The sequence below is a fragment of the Bactrocera tryoni genome, chromosome 5 (assembly GCF_016617805.1).
Source record: "Bactrocera tryoni isolate S06 chromosome 5, CSIRO_BtryS06_freeze2, whole genome shotgun sequence".
Lineage (NCBI taxonomy): Eukaryota > Metazoa > Arthropoda > Insecta > Diptera > Tephritidae > Bactrocera > Bactrocera tryoni.
Window position 1 is genome coordinate 3112024 of NC_052503.1, and position 20563 is coordinate 3132586.

Sequence of the window (20563 nt, forward strand, 5' to 3'; positions counted from 1 at the left end):
TAAGTGATTTTTATTTAGGTTAAAACTTTAGAACTGAAGCGTTCATTACTGGAGTAGAAATTCTTTTGAGCTATTAAAGCAAATTGGCTCGGACTAGGTGGTTAGATACTTCAAGTAAAAAAACTTATTTTTCGATCATTAATATGTTGAAGATCGAATCATCTGAGTGTTTGGAAAAAAGGTTTCCTTTTTTTCATTTTTATTTTTCCAAAATTTGGGATTAAATTTACATGTTTGTGACATAAACAATGAACACATGCCTATGATTTTAAAGATAATTTTTTAAAATATTAATGGTTTTCACTTTTAACATTAAATGGAAAAGGTAGCATGTACCCGTCTCAATATTCCAAGCTGCATCCTCACCAATTTTCAGACAAATCAGTTCAGCCATTCTTAAGTTATAAATATATATATACATGTATACATATTGCTAACTAGATGGTGATTTTGCAAAAACTGGCCTTTGTTAGGACCTTCTTTAGGACTAAAGGAACATATGTGCAAATTTAAACGACTTTTCGTACTATGGTTCGGAAGTTATGTGGGCACGGAACGAAATAGCTTTTCATTCTTACAAATAACATAGTAAAAAGTACAGATGATTATCGTCGGTGAATGATAACTGCCGCAAATGCAATCCACATTTAAGCAGAGGAAGATATGTGTAAAAGGGGAAAAGCGTCGAAAGTTGACCCCTGAAAATATAAAAACGTTGGTAAAAAAAACGAAACTGTTATGATGATACCATAAATGTATGATCCCATACCCATTGGGATTCAAAAAATCGATTATTTTGTCTCATTAATTGTTGTAGTTTAAACTTTTCTGCTTTTCCTTCAAAGCGATCCGAGTAAAATTCTTAAAGATACATTCTCCGGAAGTTTCGCCCCTCAAACCGCGTCGCTAGTAAAGGCGTTTATTTCAAAACTTTTTCGAAAATTTAAATGCAATATTTTCCTTCGTACAATAACGAAGATTATCCATGTGCCAACAATAAATATTATTTTGATTTTCGATGAAGCAATAATGAGTTATGTTGTCCAATTTAGGAGCGTTTCAGTTTTAGATGTCAAGGGAGATGAAGACCAACTTCTGAGATTTCAGAATTTTTAAATAAATGAATGCTTAAATTTCACAAAATACTTTATAGATACGTATATTTGAAATGCCGAATTTTCAAACAAATTACTTATATATTTGTATATATTAAAAAATAATAATAATAGTAAAAATATCCTTTTTGAACCTCTGAAACCAACCAAACCCCTTAAAACGGAAAAACTCTTACTTCTTTGTATATTTAAAGCTTTTTATTATATGATCATCTATATCATCTTTTTATTATATGATTTAATCTAGACGTACTGATAACAAATTTCTTTTTGGCAGTGGTATAACATTTAGTATATATTTTATAAAATTTTATCTCGAAATCTCAATTAGTGTGCCTACCACACCTGTTTGTTACGATGCTGTTAATGGCGAAAACATCTAAAAGCTTAAAGAAACTGCCAACACAGAGGATCTCCCAATTCCGTATGGATCGACTAAATACATTTTGGTTAATACTTGGGGAATTAAACGAGTAAATGCTGGACTCGTACTAAAAAACTTGTTTTAATATCGAAGTCGAGAAGAGGTCACAAAAGAGATGCTTGCCATCTAACTGAGGATCCTACATTCATTAAGCGCATCATTACTTGTGACGAGGTGTGAATCTATGAACATAGATCTTAGAATTTCCATCAATCTAACGGATAGCGCTCCAAAAATGAGCCAATACGCTGATGAGCTTTTATACTCTTAATACGGCATTTGTAAGCGATTTAGATTAAAATCGAAATTTTCACACTAAAACTGAAATAGCAGGTGATTCTAGCTTTCAGAGAACTTCAATAAATGTGTTTTTTGAATTACTCATAATTGGCTAAGTATAGCGAATAATATTTTTTCCAACACGATATGTTGGAAAGCATTAGTTTTCATTTTCCTTGTTCAAAAATATTTAAATAGTTGAGAAAATATATTTCCAAATATAGTAGATTCGAAATTGCAAACCTTAAAAATAAACGCGAAATTCGGAATCACGCGGCGCCGGCACATGATAACCGTAAATTGATGGAAAAGTGCGCTGCGATTGGTAATAAAGCAAAAGTCGGCAGCCGCAAACGTGCAGACCATTTACACGTCTCACGAGCGACTTCGGCTTTAAATTAACGGAAAACATTTGCCCAAATAAACTCACTTTTCACAGTGCCCCAAGGCACGACAGCAACCTGTTGTACTAAATCATTAAATAATAGCGAAATGAGCGATGGATTTGCGCCGTCGCACTCCCCACCACCGACGCCAACAACAGCCGCACCGGCAGCGCCAGCAGAAGTGAGCAATGAACAGCATAACAAATGTTGCACTTTTGTTTTCTTGTAAAATTTCAGTTTTTCTCATTGATGTTTTATACTCATTTTGATTACCTGGTGTTATTGCTGCTTATTCTCTTTCCATTTTGCTTCATTTCAATTTCGTTTTTGTAATTTTTTGCTTGTTAATCCACCGATATGCGCGCCGCTAATCGAAAATGGAAAACTTCGCAGGCAAGAAAACCACGTTGGGGCGTCAGTAAGAGGAGGGGGAGGGAGAGGGCGAGGGCTTTCCGTGGCTGTGGATGGACGGACGTTTCGCTCGATTTGGCAGCTGATGTGCGGCTGCAACGTCGGCGGCGGCGTCGACGCGCTGGAAAATCGTGCACGCCAAACAATTTATGTAACTTTTTGCACTCCAAACTTAATGACATTATCATCATCATCACCCCGTAAAAGAAAATGGTGTAATGCCAAATGACCCGAACAAACCTACAAAACTAACAATGCCCTGAGTGAAGTGGCAGAACTTTTTTCCTACATTTTTTCTATTGATTCATTGTTGCTGCTATTGAATGGAAAGTCAAAGCTGCATAACGGTGTATGGAAGGTGCATAGAAGGTGCAAGGTAGAGAGAAGCGGCGCAGCTTCAGTGCATGAGTTTGTGTGGGGCTTTGCTTTCATGGCATGCGGGTAAACGCACGAGCGTAAGAATTATATGGAAATTAGAGGAAAAAAATCAATTGGTTACTATTTTGATACTATTTTCTCTATTTTCCAATACACTTTTTTTGGACAAAGTTCGAAAAAGTTTGAACAATACTTTTTCGAATCGGTGTCGTTGCAACATCGTCCACACAAGTATCAATAGCGTCCCCTCCAAATTCAATTCAGCTACAGTGCGCTATTGGATATTGTTTTTGTTTGTTTACCTGTTTCTTGCTTTTATTGTAGTCACTGACAGTGCAACGCAGACAAAGAAGTTTGTTGTTTTCATAGAAACTAAATCGAAAAAAGGAGACTCACTTTAACTATAGAATCGTGACGGTGCTGACCCATTGAACCGCAGCACAGCAATGCGTCTTTTTCACTTTGGGCTTTGTCCGCTGTGCCGTTATGCCGACACGCCGCGCTGCTCGTCCGTCCGCACGCTCTGCGGCGCGGCTGGTGACTTTTGCGTGCTGCTTCCTTAAAAGAAGATGTTGACGTACGACGCTGTTGTTGTTGTTGCTTTTTGCTTCTTATAGTTGTTGTTTCTTTCAACCGAATACATTTGGTGCAATAAAAATCGATTGAAATTTAGCACGAAATCAAAAGTGCAAACACGGAAGAAAATTAATGAAGGGAAATATTTGTTGTTGTAAAAAGGTTGCTTGCAACACGGCGTGTCATAAAATGAAGTGCCAATCGGTGATGCGGCTTGAAAAATAAAGCGTGAAACTTGAAGAAAATATCTGGAAAGTGTTTAAAACGTCAGATGCAGCACCTTAACGTTGAGAGTATGCGTGCGGCAAGTAGGCGTTCAACTAAATATTTGCTACAAATGTATTATTTCTGTACTAAAAGCAAATTTATGTAAATTTAGAAATTTTTTGTTGTTTACTCTCATTTTTACAACAGCGATAAGTAAGTGAGGAGCTAGAAAAAGGGTTTTAAAATGTTTTCGAAAACCTCGAATTTCATATAAAATAATAATAATAATAATCTAATATTATATAAATAAAAGCTTGAAGCTAATTTTACGGTGTTCAAAGCAACATTATGTTTCTTTTTCGGTTTTTGTTATTTTTTATGTTTTTTGTTTTTCCACCACCAACACGTTGCTCTGCGCTCATTCTGCTCAAACATCAAACAACGCCAACAAATGATCAATATATCTTGCAACACGAGTCAACTGTCAAGTTCTGCTGTCGTCTCGTATGTGTTACGAGCGCCTTTGTGATCTATAAACACAGAGATTTCTGTGTGTGTGCGTTTTCGGTTTCTCGTCTTTGTGCTGAACTCCGTGAGCATTGCTTGTTTATTGCCGCACGCCATTTCCGACTGCTTTTTGCCAATTCTTCTGACAAGCGCAAATCTGCAAGAGATTTGTTGCTTCTTTCAATGCTACCGTGCTGCGGCTGCTCCTGTTTGCTTCAGCTATGCGATTGAGCATGTTTGGTGCTTGTTGTTGTGCCGCTGCTGTGCGACTGCTCCACTATTTGCATGCAAATGATCGACTTAATGTGCGCGCCTGCGCGTGGCTTTTATGCAACAGTGTTATTATGCCGTTATTTTATTTGTGGTTGTTGTTGTTGTTGTTTTTATTTTTATTATCATTGTTGCTACTATTTCATTTGTTGTTGTTCCTATTATTATTACTAGTGTTGTTGCTCTTATTTTGATGCAGAAATAAATATTCGTTTGCTCAGTGAAACTATTCTAAGCGCCGAGTGAGTCAACAACAGCTAGTCGCATGTGTGTGTGTATGCGCATGGGCAGTAGCTGTAGCGCATAACAGTAGCGTTTGCATAGCAGTTCAACAAACAAATGTGCGCTTGCACCATGTTGCATAGTGTCTACGACAACTGGCGGCACCGTGCGGCAGACATGCAGCAACGCTTGAGCATTTGCGTTGGACACAATGGCATGTAAGAATTTATTATGCGGACGTCCAGCACTAGCACCAGCGCCGCCAACAAAAACAGCGCTGCCAACACCATTGCCACGATGCCCTAAAAGTAGTTTTGCGCCAAAAATGGACAATAAAATGAAAACGAAATCGAAAACTATTGTTGCAATGCTAGAAATATTAGAATAAATATGCAACTTAATTCAATTCATTTTCGTTGAATTGCTTGGCTCGGTGGCGTTTCGAACGCAATACGCAACAATTTCTGGGTCAGCTGCCTCGGCTGCGGCAACTTGGTCAGTGTTGAAATCGCAAGCGCTGACGCAGCTGCATAAATTTATGCAACAAAACTAATAATCATAAATATGCGCATGTAAATTAATACGTACATGTATATGCATGTGTGTGTGTGTGCGTGTGTTGGTGTACAGGCACAACTTGTAGCGGGTTAAACATTCTATGCGAGCCATTTGGAAATATAAGCAATTTGTTATTGTGTCAATCAACTAATTTCTATAGCTTTTTTCTTGAGTTTGACCTCGGCAAGCCAAACAATTTGTCACTCAAACAAATTGCCGTGGTTTCTCTTTCTGTTTTGTTGAATTGAATTGATTTCAGAACGCTTTCTTCTGAATCTTTTGTTCGATTTTGTTATATTGCATGCAGTGCCCAAGAGCAAACAACGCAATACGGAGTCAAATGTCTAAATAAAAAGCGAATATTTCCATATACAACGCGTTGTGGCTTTGTTTAAATCGCATATTCAATGTAATAGCTAATGCTACTGAATAAAAACGCTTTCTATAAAATGCGGCTTTAGTTGCATTGTTTGGCCGCACAAGACTTAAGCGCGAAACTTGTTTCATAAAATCTATAAATATTATCAAACTTGAGAATTAATTGAAACAAATGTTATTTTGAGACTTTTCAAATGCGAAAGTTTGAAAATTTTAAATGTATAGTAATGCTCTTTAACATAAAATTTGTTTACTGCTTTAATAAATATTACTTAAAATATGATTGTTATATGTTATTTAATACAGTGTTATAAAGCTAGAGAGGAAAATTTTGAAGTAAGATATTTCAAAAGATTAAGTGAGGAAAGTAGAAAAGCCATTTAATGACCAAAAACATCAATTTTCAATTAAAATAAAAAATAAAATAATAATAAAAATTAAATTTAAATAAAGTAATAAAAAATTAAAAAAAAATCTTAAACTTTAACTTTTCATATTTGTTTCTCTAAAAATTTAATACTACCTTATAGAACAATATTTTGTATGAAAAACGCGAAGCTGGCACTGTCAATTTCCCAATTTTTTTAATAAGGTAAATTCCTTAGGAAAAATACAAAAGCAGGAAAAATAAATTCGATCATACTATACAAATATCAATTTCATATCAAATTTGGTAAAGATATTCCGTCAAATGGAAAAGTTTTCCACACAAAAATTTGCTGAATGGCAATTATATACTTTAATAGTTCGATCTAAACAATTTCTTCGACGATTACACTGTTGCCTTGAGAAATAACCCACGCCAAATTTTGTGAAAATATTTCTTCAAATGAAAAAACTTTCAAATAAGCATTTGCTTCTAGTCGTTTAGTTTGTATAGCAGGTATATAATATACTGGTCCAAAATAAGCGGTTCCCACAAATGAGCAACTCCTTGGGGAGAAAAGAACGTGTTCAAAATTTCACTTCAATGTCGCAAAAACTGAGGCACTAGTTCGCATACAGACTGACGTTAGCGAACAAATCTGTTCAGCTCGTCTTGCTGATCATTAATGTAAGTGTATTACAGAGTCTTCGACGTTTCCTTTTGGCTGCAATAAGCATATGTAAGTGCAAGTTGAATATATCTAAACTTGTCTGCATGCATTATGAACAGTTTGGCGCTGTACTAGCTGCATTGATACTCTGTTACAATAAGCTTACAAGTCATCGAGGTCATTAAATGGAAAAATTGTTTTTTTTTTTTTAATAGTGAAATATGAGATGTGCACATGTTCTGATTGTAATTAAATATAAATGCAACACAGTTTGAGGGTTTTGAAAAAATAATCAAATCAACCATTGACTACGAGAAAATTGAATCGCAAAGCAAGCCTTTTGTTCAAGGAGTTAATAATATTAAAATTCTCCATGGTAAATTTTAATTTTCTTCAATCTTTTTTAATTGAAAACTAGATTTCTACTTCAAAATTTGATTATGATTGTTACTATTATTATAATTGTTGTTTTTTCCTTTAAAAAATGTTAATATTATTATTGTTATTTTTTGAAAATTTTACTAAATATTTAATTTTTTTAAATACGTAATTCGCATTAATTAGCTTTTATGTTTTGCAAGTATATTCCCAATATAATATATTATCCAAACCAAGACCATATCGAGTGTTACAATTGACGGAGAACTAAGCGAATAAAAGAACTTTCAGTTTGTTTACTACAATACGACAAAAGTGTCTAATGTAAGGTTTTTTTAGTTCTTTGTATAATTATTGCACGTTTTAAAACATGGCAGCATAGCACTAAACGCATTAGCACTTTGCCTTTAAATAAAAACGCCATAAATTCCCTAAAAAAATTGTTGAGATTGAATAAAACCAAAAATTGGTCAAAAATATTTGAATTTTTGGGATGGAAGTGATGCCTGATACAATTTATAAAATCTAAGAGACTTAACAGATTTCTTTAAAGGCTACAATACTTGTTTAGTAAAAAGCTTATACAATAAATTTCATTTCAGTCCTTCCAAGTAGTCATTCCTTAGATTATATAAATTACCACCAAAATATGATCACATTGATAGTTTGGTATTTTCTGATACATCTTTGCTTTTAAACCGATGCTTTGTTTGAAGGCTTGCGATACTAAATATATTAATAATTTACAAGAAACTGTCGTACGATTTGACTTACATTAAGAATTATTGATTTAGCATTAGAGAAGAAGATTAAGCTAGCCAAAAATTAAGCAATAATAACAATAATAATAATAATATTTTCAAAAACCGTTGATCCGAAAACGAATGCTATATATGTTTGTATATGCATTTATAAGTATCAAACTGCTACTCTCAGGCAAAAAAAAAAATGTTATTCCTCTGAACTATGAAATTAGTCTTAGTGGAATATCGGCCTCCTTACACATGTCTCTAATTGTTTTTATTTATTATATATAAGCGATACTTTATCTTCGATATCGGGGTCGACAAGAATTTGCGAAATTCAATAATTTATCTCGCACAACATTTACACAACTCTGTATGTTTCGGAAAATTGCTTTCAATGATGCTTGCGCCATCTCGAACTCCATTTCATTTGCGTTAATTGCCTGAATCTATGTCGCAAATGTCAAGAAATGCATTAAAGACATAAACATTTTAATTAATATGGCGCAGCGAGATAATCAAATGGAATTCCCAACGCCACAGTGGCAACGGAAATGCACGTCCGTGCGCACAGCAGCGAGCCAACACCAAGATACCATGGTGCCACAGAGCAACGGCTATCATACGCCACTTGATTGCTGACAAAATATGGCAACACTTGGAGCACGCCTAGCGGCAACATGAGTGCATATGCCTGTGTATGTGCACAGCATTACAGTTTTTCTCTCCAGTTCTAGCTCCGGTCATGCCGCGCGGCACGCGTTTAGGCGACGATAAAGAATTTCCAAACAAAGCAGATAAGAATGAGAATTTACAACGAAGCGCGCTTTAGAAATCATTTAAAAATAACAACAACACTAAAAAACATAAATGAATATTACAACAATAACAATAATAATAAAATAAAGAATACACAAGTAAATGAGAAAGAAATGAAAGCGTTGCTGGCACTATTGTAGATGATGGTGCATGAATGGAGCGCTGCAGAGCGCTGACACGAAGGCAGCAGCAAAACCGACAGCGCAAAATGAAGAGCTCATAATTTACAGCGCGTGGCGCATTTGTGTATACAAATATGGGCTTTAAAAACGTCTGTGTGGTAGTGTGGCGGATGCTGTTGCGGCATATGCACACATATAAACAGTTATAATGAATTAGTTGCTTTTGTTGTTGCTACGCTAACACCAGTCATGTGTTATGATTATAGTTATTGCCTCTACGCGCATGGAGATACAAGCCATGTTGGCTGCCACATGAGCGCTTACCACATGAGCATCGTTAATATCGGCGGCGTGTTATGTGCTTGGCGGTCGGGCGAGTGCGTGATGCGCGCGCAGACGCTTTCAGAATAAGCAAATAAAATCAGCGAAAGAAGGCGCTAATAAACCGATATGACTTTAATTCCAAGCAGAAGCCGGACACTGTTGCATGCCGCAGCAGGTGAAGTCAAGCGCGCACTGCTACGTGACGTCGTGTAGTTGTAAGGTAGAGAAGTGGCGACAACAAATTACGCGCTGTCAATAAAGCGGACGGCCATAAAAACGCTGAATGAATGAACTCGGCGCATGTTGGCCACTGATGCTGTGGCAGTCACAGCAATGCTGGCAATATTGTTGCTAATGTTGTTGCAAGTTGTTGCAACGTGTAAGCGGCAATATCGATATTGGCATGGATGACGCAGTCAGTGAACACGCGACGCGCATGTGTTGCCACTGCGGATGTTATCTTTTCGGTGTTGCAGCAACAAGAAATTTAACACCTCAGCTGACCGGCCGACAGCTGCCACTGATGCGACGATCATTAGCAGTGACGGCAAGTGCAGCGGCAGCATTAATTGCTGTGCACATTACCTACATTAACGTGGCAAGAATGCCCGTTTATTACCGGTGTTGAATGGTGCAACATGTGGAATGGGAATTAGTGTCTGGCGACAATTTTTTTCTTTGTTGCTTAATGAGCTGCGGCTCTTACATAAATATATTACAAGTCAGAAGGAGAACACGTTTCATGCTTTATAACTTTTTACATTTAAAGTACCGTTATTTATAAGTATTTGAAATAATATAGTATTTTTTTTACTCTTCTGCCTTTCAGTCCCCCGAATTTGACTATCGGCATGAGCTGATGGGTCGCTTGCACAAAATCGAGCCAGATGTTGAACTTGAAGTATTATCCGCGGCGCCGCATCATCATCATCACCATCATCTGCACCATCATCAGCATCATCACCAGCATCTGCATCAGCATCAGCATCAGGTGTATTCACCGCAAAGCAATCACAGCGGCAGCAATACTCTTGATCACTGGCAACAACAACAATTACAACAACACAATAGCAGTAGTAGTAGCAGCAATCATGAGCATACCGCCTATGTGCAACATTCATCGGCATCGGCCACAGTGGTGGTGTCAGCGTCAACCACAGTGGCCGCTCTGCCACAGCCAGCAGCCGCATCCGCAACGGGCGCCGTACAAACTGCCACCTCATCAGCATCTGCCAGTGATATACCCGCCGACACTTCGACCTCACCGAACACATATGCGGCGTATGATAACAGCGCCGCGGTGGCGTATGAAATAGCGAGCGCCTATGGTGCAACCAGCGCGGCGGCGTCAGCGGTGACGGTAGCCGATAAGGAATATTTATTCGGTGAGTTTGTCTAAGCAATTTTAAATTTGGCTATAAAATAAATATATAAATGATCATCGTGACGTGCTAAGTCGACTTAGCCCGTTTGTCTGTCCGTCTGTAAATATGTGAAAGGGTCACTTAGTTTCTGAGAATTCGGTCCGAAATTTCGCACACATCTTTTCTAGCCAGGAAGCTATTCATTTGTTGAAACTATCGATATCCACTGACAATGGCATGTAGCTTCAAGTTAGTCAAGTGTTTGTATGGAAAGCCATTTCATTTGACGAGATATTTTCAAGAAATTTGGGCCAGATAATAATCTTGAGCAATAATGCAATACTTGAAAATATTGTTTAGATCGGACTACTATAGAATATAATTGCCATCGGCATTATTGGCTTTCATAGAAAGCTCATTTATTTGCAAAGATATCTTCACAAAATTTGGCATGGGCTATTGTCTTAGGCAATAGTGAAATATCCGAAAAAATTATTCAGACTCCAGCAAGTCCTGGTATGGAAATTTTTTTAACTGTCAAGTTATCTTAACGATATTCGGCTATTTTCCAATGCAATTTCAGAGAAAAGTCCTTGCATGAACATTTTTCTCTTTTAGTAGATATCATCACAAATTCCGCACATCATTTTTTTATAATGTTTTTCTCTCTACATTGTATGCCATCTTATGATTAATGAAGGGTTCTAGAAAAATTATTTTTGTATAACATTTGAAAAAGACCCAACGACTGTATTTGCCTCACTTCTTACGAATAACTTTAACGAAAATACCAAGTCATTTGTATACTTGTAATGATCACGGCGCCGAGAAGTAGGCTACTCTGTTCTCTCTGATAACTTATAGTATATAGGATAATATGTGGTCCTTATGTTGCACCGAACTACTTTCATTTGAAATTTCATCTTGATGTGATCACAAAAAATTAGGACCACAAAAATTTCGACTTCGACATCCATTTTATAGATACTCTAAGAGGTCGCTCCAAACTTTTTTTAATTTTGTTAGTTTTACTTCTGTAAATCAAAACTTATAATTCTTAAGCGCTTGGTAACAAAAGAGAAATTACTCTTATATATATATGGCATACATATGTATGTATGGTGGACTCTATCAAATCCCATTTGCAAAAAAACCAAAAACGCTTTTGTAAAACTCAATATTGCTCACCTTGACTTTGACAAACGGCTAATGTGATCACTAATGTCAACAGTCCAAAGCAAATATTTCATTATAATATATTTTTGTCACTGTTACACTGCTGATTTGTTGAAAGCAATAACAAAAAATATTAAATGGTAAAATCTGTTCAATAAATTGCGTCAAAATTGATTTCTATACAAAGCCAAGCATAAGCTTAAGATTTTTTTCCGCTTAGCGACACAGCTCCACACGCCACAACTCAGAGCTTGGCTCGGCAAACCGACTAGACTCACATCAGCTCAGCAAATAAGTCACAAATAATTTATTCAGCTGTGAAATTTGAAACCGAATCTCAATGCTGGAAAAAACCTTCTGCTTATTTTCTCCAACATTTGTCTCTATACTCATATATGTGAAGAGGCTATTACCATATGCATACGTACATCTATGTATGTGTATGAGGGTTTCTATGATTTTATGTTTTCCTTTATTATTAGCTGTTCGCACTGAGCTGCCGCGCCGATTTGACTTGTGGAGGCTCGCAAGCTCTTTAAAGGGAGTCTAAAATGTATTTTCATGCCTTCATTGCTGCTGCTGTGATTGCGTAACTAATGTTGTTTGTCAATTTTGCCAAGCAATATTTACCTTGGCATATGATTAACAAGAGAAAACAACTGTAAATTTTATTTATGCTGATTATTTGTGTCCTATTGGCAACTACGGTAATACTTTGTACGGCGTTTAAGCTAGAAGAAATCATAAATGAGTAGTAGAAGCCTGTTAAATTGTCTAATAACCAGACTTGTGAACAGTCATGATCATAACATTAGTGAAAAATATTTACAATTTCCTTCTTGCTCGCGTTTTTTATTTAACTACACCGCTCAAACACCTGAAACTCTCTCCACTCTCTTTCAGATACCAAAAATAAAGAGGCTCTCTGCAATCCCTACCCTGACCTCGATGATCCCTACCAGCGTCCGGCGCTGTGGGAGGACATTGCCAGCTCAATACAAAATATCGACCCCGAGAACGCGCTCATGCTAGGCAACAACAGCTCAAGTTCAACGGCGGCAGCGGTGACTGGTAGCAGCACATCGCATTTGGCGCTCATTGGCAGCGGCACGAGCATAGAGGGTGGCAACACCTTGTTGCCGCAGGTGAAAATGGAGGCGATCGATGATACGCTGTTGGAGACACTGTCCACACCATTGCTCAGTCCCATGGAGATCAAGACGGAGAAACCGACGCTACAACAACACACACACCTGCACGCACAACAGCAGCAACACTACGCGCATTATCAACTGCCACCACAGCATCAACCATCACACCATATACATCACTCGCAGCAGCAACAACAACAACAGCACCTCTACCAACATCATCCCAGTTTAGGTGGCACGGATCTGGCTGCCACAAACGGTGACGATACTATGACGCTCATGCAGCTGCATCAGCACCACCAACATCACCAGCACCAGCATCAACAGCAGCAGCAGCAACACCAGCACCAGCATCAGCAACCACAACATATCAGCGCCTCATTGAATAACAGTAATAGCAATAGTCCTAATCAACCAAATCGTTGCAGCAGCACCGCCAGCAGCCACAATGCCGAGCTGAGCAGCAGCAATGCGAGCGCAGGTGGCGGCAGCGGCGGCAACAGCAGCGCCTTGAATGGCAGTGATAATAATAGTAGCAATATTTCCTATCAACAATATGCATCTCAACCACATTTAAGTAGCAATAGCAATTATCTCAATGGCAACGGTGGCGTCAATGGTGGCGGTGTTGGCGGTTGTCAAAGCGCGCTCGTGGCCTCCTCGTCGGCGAATGTGACGATCAGCACGTCCGTAACGCTGACCAACCTAACGGCCGCCTCAGCGCTGGACGGCAACGCGAGCAATAATAACAATAATAATGCAACAATGAACAACAACTTGAATGCGAGCTACGGCTACAGTTGGCACAACAATCAGGTGAGTGCGCAGCTGGCATGAGTTACATATTTACACACTTACACTAGCTACATTGTGATTTAATGCATTAGAAGCGTTTACGAATATTGAAAAACAATTCTAATGATCAGTTCGAAGTAACCTAAGAGTCATTGAAAGTAACAAAGGTGAACAATAGTTTTTTAATAAAGATTTGTTATAAATTCAAAAAATAATTTTTTTTTATTATAGCTGACTTAAAAATTTAGAATATTGTTTTATGAATTAAAAAAAAAAAATTAGTAACTCTTTTCTGAAATTAAAAATTTCAATTTATTTATTTTTTAAAAATCGAAAAAAATCTAATTTATTAAAAAAAATAAAATTAACTTAATAAAACTTCAAAAATAATATTAAAAATATTTGTAAAAAATTATTTTAATTAAAAAATTAAATAATTCTTAATTTATAAATTTCAAAAATGAGATTTAATTACAAAATTAAAGGAGGTTTACTTAAATAAACTAAATTTTTATAAAATTTGTATTCAAAAAATTATTTTTTAAATTATTAATAAATAAAATAAAAAATAGTAATAAATAAAAAATTCAAAAGTCTGTATTTTGTATTTTTTTTCAAAGTTTGTAGCATAGTGTAATAATTGCGGTCCATTAAAGTAATCAATGATATTGAAACCATAATAATAAATAAATGAATGTAGTGCAATTCCAATACAATGCAATTAAAATGCAATTATCTTTATCGCCTCCACGTTTTCTGTACCGTTATCGTTTTTTTATCCACAGTCGTACCACCCCAAATACCAAGTACCGCCACCACCGCTAACGAACTCAACGCTGCACCAGCAATCACAGCTATCCCAGCAACAACAACATCACCAGCCAACACAATCAAATCCGCAACTTTGCCCACCTGCTGCACCGACCGGCGGCAATTCAATGTCAACGCGACACATTTTTGTGCCGCCATTAACGCCACCTAGCTCAGATCCCGGAAGTCCGGGTAGTTCAATGGTAGCGGCAGCAGCAGCAGCAGCGGCGGCGGCGGCGGCGGCAGCAGCTGCGGCAAATGGTGGCAATGCACAACAACAACAGCAGTCAGCGCGACGCACGACACCACCGCCTCCTTACCAACAGCAGCAGCAACAACTGCTACAACAACAACAACACCTCCACCATCAACAGGGTCGTCCACTTTCAAGTATTTGCCCGAACATTTTAACGCTACACCCGAGCACAAATGGCACAACGTCAGCAATGACACCACTACACTCCACCAACTCCTCCTCGAGCGGCGGTGCCATGCACCACCTGAGCCCAGGGCGCTCGTTGACCACACTTGGTGTGAACGGTGCTGGCATCGATATCGGCAGTGGACTGCATGGCATCGGTGGCAGTGGTGGCGCTGTTGGTGTTGGTGGCATGGGTGGTAGCCGTGGTCGGGGGCGTGCCGGTGGCGCAGGCGGGCCGGCGCACTTGGCGAACTTGATTGTGCCGACGATTCGCACGATACGCTACAATCGGCGCAACAACCCGGAGCTGGAGAAGCGGCGCATACACCATTGTGATTTTGAGGGTGAGTTTGGCGCTTAAGTCTTTTGAATTTTCCGTTATAACATTGCATATACATATGTACATACATACATATATATAGCTGTGGTAATAATGGAATGTGGGTTATTTTTTAACTAAAAAATATTGAAATAGCAATTTTGAACATAAATTTCTTCTCCAAATATAAAAATGATATTAAATATTTAGCCAAAGTCGAAAATTATGAAGGTTGGTAAATATTTAAATTGAGCCTTTGGCTAATTTCTTTCATACTCTGACCTTAATTTCAATTAGTATGCGCTTTAATATATTTTCAAACAATCATACAACAATAAAAACAAATATAGGTGGCTCAGAAAGTTACCCATTAATCTTTCTTGTTTGTTACAGCAGCTCACACAATTATATCTGTATCACGTAATTTAAATATTTATAAAACAGTTAAATACTTTTTTATTTGCGTCACTTCACATTTCGCACGCAATATGCATAATTTATAGTTTCACCCAATATGTGGTAACATTTACAAATATTTTAGTTTACAATAATTATTATTAGTTTAGCAATCAAGGCGATAACTTCGCTCAAAAAGCAACTTAAATGCAAATCTGACATTTCAATTGGCGCCAGCCATTAACCTGGGCGCACTATTTATTAATTTTATTGCGCAATTTTTAGTCATTTTTGCATAATTAATATAAGGCTTAAGCCATTAGCTTAGCTGCACCGTTTATGCCACCCGAAAGCGAGTAGTTGTCCAATTAACGCAACATAGTATTTCAACTTCATTTATGTTTGGCTTTAAATGTTAAAGATTTTTTAGTATTTTTTTTATTAATATACATAACCGCATGGATGACGGTTGTTTTGGTCAATCCTATAATTTATGAATATTGCCACTTAAACGGCGTGAAGCTATTAAATGACAACCAACACTTTACGCATATGTGTGTGTGTGCATCTGTTAGTAGCCGCTATGAAAACTGGCCACTGCAACTGTAATTATCCGAACACAAACGTTTTTGAATTTTTACTCTTTTTTCAAAGCGGTATTTCCCACAAATTGGCAGCTCTTTGACGTGCCCCACACTTTGCCGCTCTCTCTCACACACTCCCTCTTGCTCTCTCCTGTTTTCTTCTAAGCACCGGTTCAGTAGCCTCAAATACCTCAGCAAAAAATTTATCTGTGATTTGCGTCGTTTTGTCAAAATTGTCACGTCGCTTTCGTCGCTCGCTCTTTTATACTAGCTGCCAAAATCAAAAAAAGAGAGAAGAAAAAATTTTGTTATTTCAGCATGTGCTGCATGCGTTGACCGCTTACTGCTAAGTGCTCGAGCGGATGCATTCGCATGCCGGCGTGTCGGGCAATATTTAATGAACTGAGCTGTCAAAACCGTCACCGAGTTTTTCAAGTATTTCATTTTTTCTTTAGCTTTTCATATTCATATGCGTATGCCATTATGTATAACTGTATCTAAACAGTTTCTGCGTCTGCTATTTAATTATGAATTCAGCTTGCAGCACTGGATTAATGACATGTGCGCAGACAGGAGTTAATATTAATTGCATTCAAATATCAAGGAAAGCAATATTTATTATTATTTTCAAAAACAAGTTAGCGTTGCTCAAGTGAAGTAATTTTAATAATAATTTGGTTATTTATTTGAAGTTTAGAAGTTTTTTGTGAAATAAAATATTTGTGGATATATGTAGATTTTTATCGATTTTCAATTCAGCAAAAAACGCCCTTTTTTGTCTTTCTTTTAAGAGGCATTTTATTTGTAAAATTATTTAGTAATAATGATTAATTAATTTTAAAATAATTGGATTCTTTTAAACCCGATGTCAATCTATAGCACGACCACAAAGGAGCATTTGGAATTAGGTAAATTTAGTTGCTTAAAATTATCTCAAATCAAAAAAATAGAAAATAAATGATAATATTATGGACAGCAATGAAGGAAGGAAAACTTTAATTTTTGGGAAATTGCGACTTTCTAACAAAAAGTCGTTTCTTATTAAAAATTTATATTTGATGGTGGCCTAAAAAGTTAAATCTTATATTTTCATGGTTTTCTCACAAATATATCTAAGAAGATTGTATAAAAGTTTCGCCCGATCGGCCCAGCTATAAGAAATTGCTCAGAGTGTCTACTAAAACGCGCTTAAAGTTTTGGGGGCCGTTTCCACTAAGTTGAGAACTCACACGCTCATATCTCCCAAACTATTTGCCGGATCAAATTTAAATTTTCTAAGAATATTCTCGGGTATTTGAACGTTTGAAGAAGAAGAAGCCGAACATTCAATGTGTTGAAATTATCAAAGAGATACTACTTAAGGGACAAACTAACTTTTTTGTGCTGAATTATTCAAAAAACAATATTTAAATTAACAAATATTTAATTGCTATAATATTAACTCTACGGTTTGTGAAATCTTATTTAATTGGAGTCGAACCGGAAACTATTTGTTATTATATTACAACACATTTTTCTTTTTAAAAAACTTGGCTGCATATAAAATATTTTTTTAAAGTCTTATAAATGCAAAATCGCATAACTTTCAGGCATCACTGACTATTCCTTCTAAAATTTTAAATAATAGAAATGTTTAGAATTTGAACAGAAATCAGCTCCTTAAATCTTTTCCTTTGCTAAGTTTTTTTTTTTTTAGTTTTTATTATGTACTTGCTCTGAACTCAATCCTAACATTTCCTAGTCCAAACTAATTTATCGCCTCATTAATATGCAACACAGATATTGGCATTAAATCTATATGCCAACATAACCGCCGGTTAACTACACGATTGGCGCACAGCCAAAGCGTCAAACGCTGACAAGCTGCTTAATTTTTAGAAGAACTTAACGAATTCTATGCACATATACAGTTATAAATACACAAATTTCTAGCGAAAAGGTAATACTAACAGAATGTCAACGCTATTGTTTCCGTCTCGTGGCAGAAAAGTGCAACGAGGCAGATTATGTGAGTATGTGTGTGTGCAAAAAGTTCACACACGCTTATGCAACTGATAAAATTTCCCAAATTCAAAACAATAACCGAAGTTTTCACCCACAAACCTGCCGCTTGTGGTGTTGAAGTTTCACTTTCCCACACGGAGTGCAGGCAATTTGGATCGTTCGCCTGCTTGTTGGCCCCTTAGCATGCTCTGACTATATGTTATATAGAATTTGTACATGTGTGTGTGTTTGTTATTGTGCCTTTGTACCTTAGTTTCTCTAAGTGTCACACTGGTGTAGCGCTGCTCTTGTGGCAAGCATGTTGCACATTACTGTCATGTCTGACAACAGCTCTGCCACACAGCTGTAGAGACTTGCTACCAAACACCTTGCATTAAGCGTTTTTTTACAACCCGTGTCGGTTGTTATTTTCACTGTCTACTGTCTGCCTGAGAGCGATATACATGACAGACACATGCTCATGCAACACAGGTGAGGCAACTGTGCCCGAAATAATAAAGGCAATGAGAACAGTAGATAATAAAGAAAAGTCATAACAGGCTTAATGGCACTATCTCCGACAGGTTTAGTTACAATTTAGTTATGACTGTTGTTGCTTATTAACAGAGCATCCATTCTTTTAAAATGTTAAGAATATTTTTGATTTTTTCCATTTTTGAGAAATCAGGACCGATTTGCACTTGATATGTTATCAATCTTGAAAAAATAAACATTATTCTATGGAATGATTTTGCAACCTTAGTATTAAAAGAGGGTTAAACCACGTTTTGTTCTCTTAACCTACTAGAGATAAATCGATGGAATTTTGTGAAGTCAAAGAGAAATGATCGTGCTATATTATAGATTTTTTTCACGATCCATTTGTTTAAATAATAATATTTTACATACTTTTTTGTTAAACAATTGAAATTTTTAAAGTGTTCTTCACGCTAAAAAAAAATCTAAAAGTATGTGATACAACGCAGAAAATATTCACCTTTAATAATCTGCAAAAAAAGGTTTGTTCATTCATACCATTCCACAGATATTGAATTTTTTGTTTCCCTACCGCTCTTAAAATGTATGGCACATCGATCGTTGCGCAACACACAGCGAATGCGCTAATGCTTTTCTTGCGGCACAGATGTTGGCAGCTAACGAACGCACTGGAATGAGTTGAAGTAGATTTCGATGAGTTCGAAAACCTTTGAACCATAGCCAATAACTTGTCATGAATTTATAAACACATTTACATACATGTCCGCTGTGTATGCAAAACGTTGGTCAAAAGAGTTCACGAGATCTTATGAAACACCCACAAAGCTCTTCACTAATAGTTATCAAGCTGATAAGAGTAGATACTTGTATAACAGATGCCAAAATAACTTCAACTTTCGCTTGTGCGAAAACTGTATTGCCTACTTTATCGTTGTCCTTTTCGAACTGCAATCTGAAGCGCAAGCCAGACTAGCAAAAATTTACTTACTCTTTCCTTTATTTGTGGCCTTAGCCTTTCATCTAATTCGCACACCACTTGCTGGTACTTAAAGCAATTTTCCTTCGGCTTACCAACTTTTTTATCAAATGTGCATTGCGCTTGCGCATTCGACACATTCTTGCCCATAGTTGCGATGAAGTAATTGCTTGCTCTTGCTAGCCGCTATGTCAATCAAGTGTCCGAATGCGCATTCATGCCGATGCGTTTGTGCGCAAGTACATATGTGTAAGTTGGCAAATAGCGTGCATACTGCGGCTTCACCTGCGCCTGCGCTTCGATGCGCGTTTCAAAAACAATGTGTTGGTTGCGTGCCTTTATGGCATAATAACTTCATTTGGTAGTAGCAACCGTAAAGGAGTCAACAGCAGCTACGGCAGCAGCTGCACTTGACAATCAGCAAACGCCACTGTTGTTGTTACTGTTGTCGCTGACCATTTATACTGTGCAAGTTGCAGCCACGCTTTTTTTGCCAAACAACAACAACAACAGCAGCAACTGCGGCAACAATGCGTGCGTGTGCTGCGCCAAGTTCATTGCTACGCCGCTGTTTTCCTTGTTTTTGTTGTTGCTGTTGTTATTGCCCGTATTGGTATTTGTCGTTAAGCGTATTTTGTTAACATTTTTCCAGCTCTTTGTCTCGTGTGCTAAAATTGTAAACGCATTTATTTACTTCGGCCGCTTTTTTTTGCCTGAAACGTGTCGCAGTAGCTTCTTATGCCTATTAACAGCCTGCGCCGGTGTAAACACTGCCGGATTGTGTTTGTATTTGTATTTTGCTTTTATTTTCAGCTTTTTTTCTATTTCGTTGTTATTTTTTTATTGGCATTGTAGCTGTTGTTTGAACTGTTTGCGGTCGGCTGGCGAGATTTTTGTGCCTGTTTTGGCTAAGAGTATTTAACGCAACCACACACACACATACACACTCACGT

General features: G+C 37.1%; 1 protein-coding gene across 1 annotated transcript in view; it reads left to right on the forward strand.

Moving 5' to 3' along the window:
- LOC120778876 (dendritic arbor reduction protein 1) overlaps positions 1–20563 on the forward strand; it is a 138355-nt gene that overhangs the window by 69840 nt on the left and 47952 nt on the right. Inside the window, exons 2-4 of the mRNA XM_040110920.1 lie at positions 9967–10522; positions 12581–13644; positions 14409–15198. Coding sequence (XP_039966854.1) covers positions 9967–10522; positions 12581–13644; positions 14409–15198 — 2410 coding nt within the window. The remainder of the gene's footprint in view (positions 1–9966; positions 10523–12580; positions 13645–14408; positions 15199–20563) is intronic.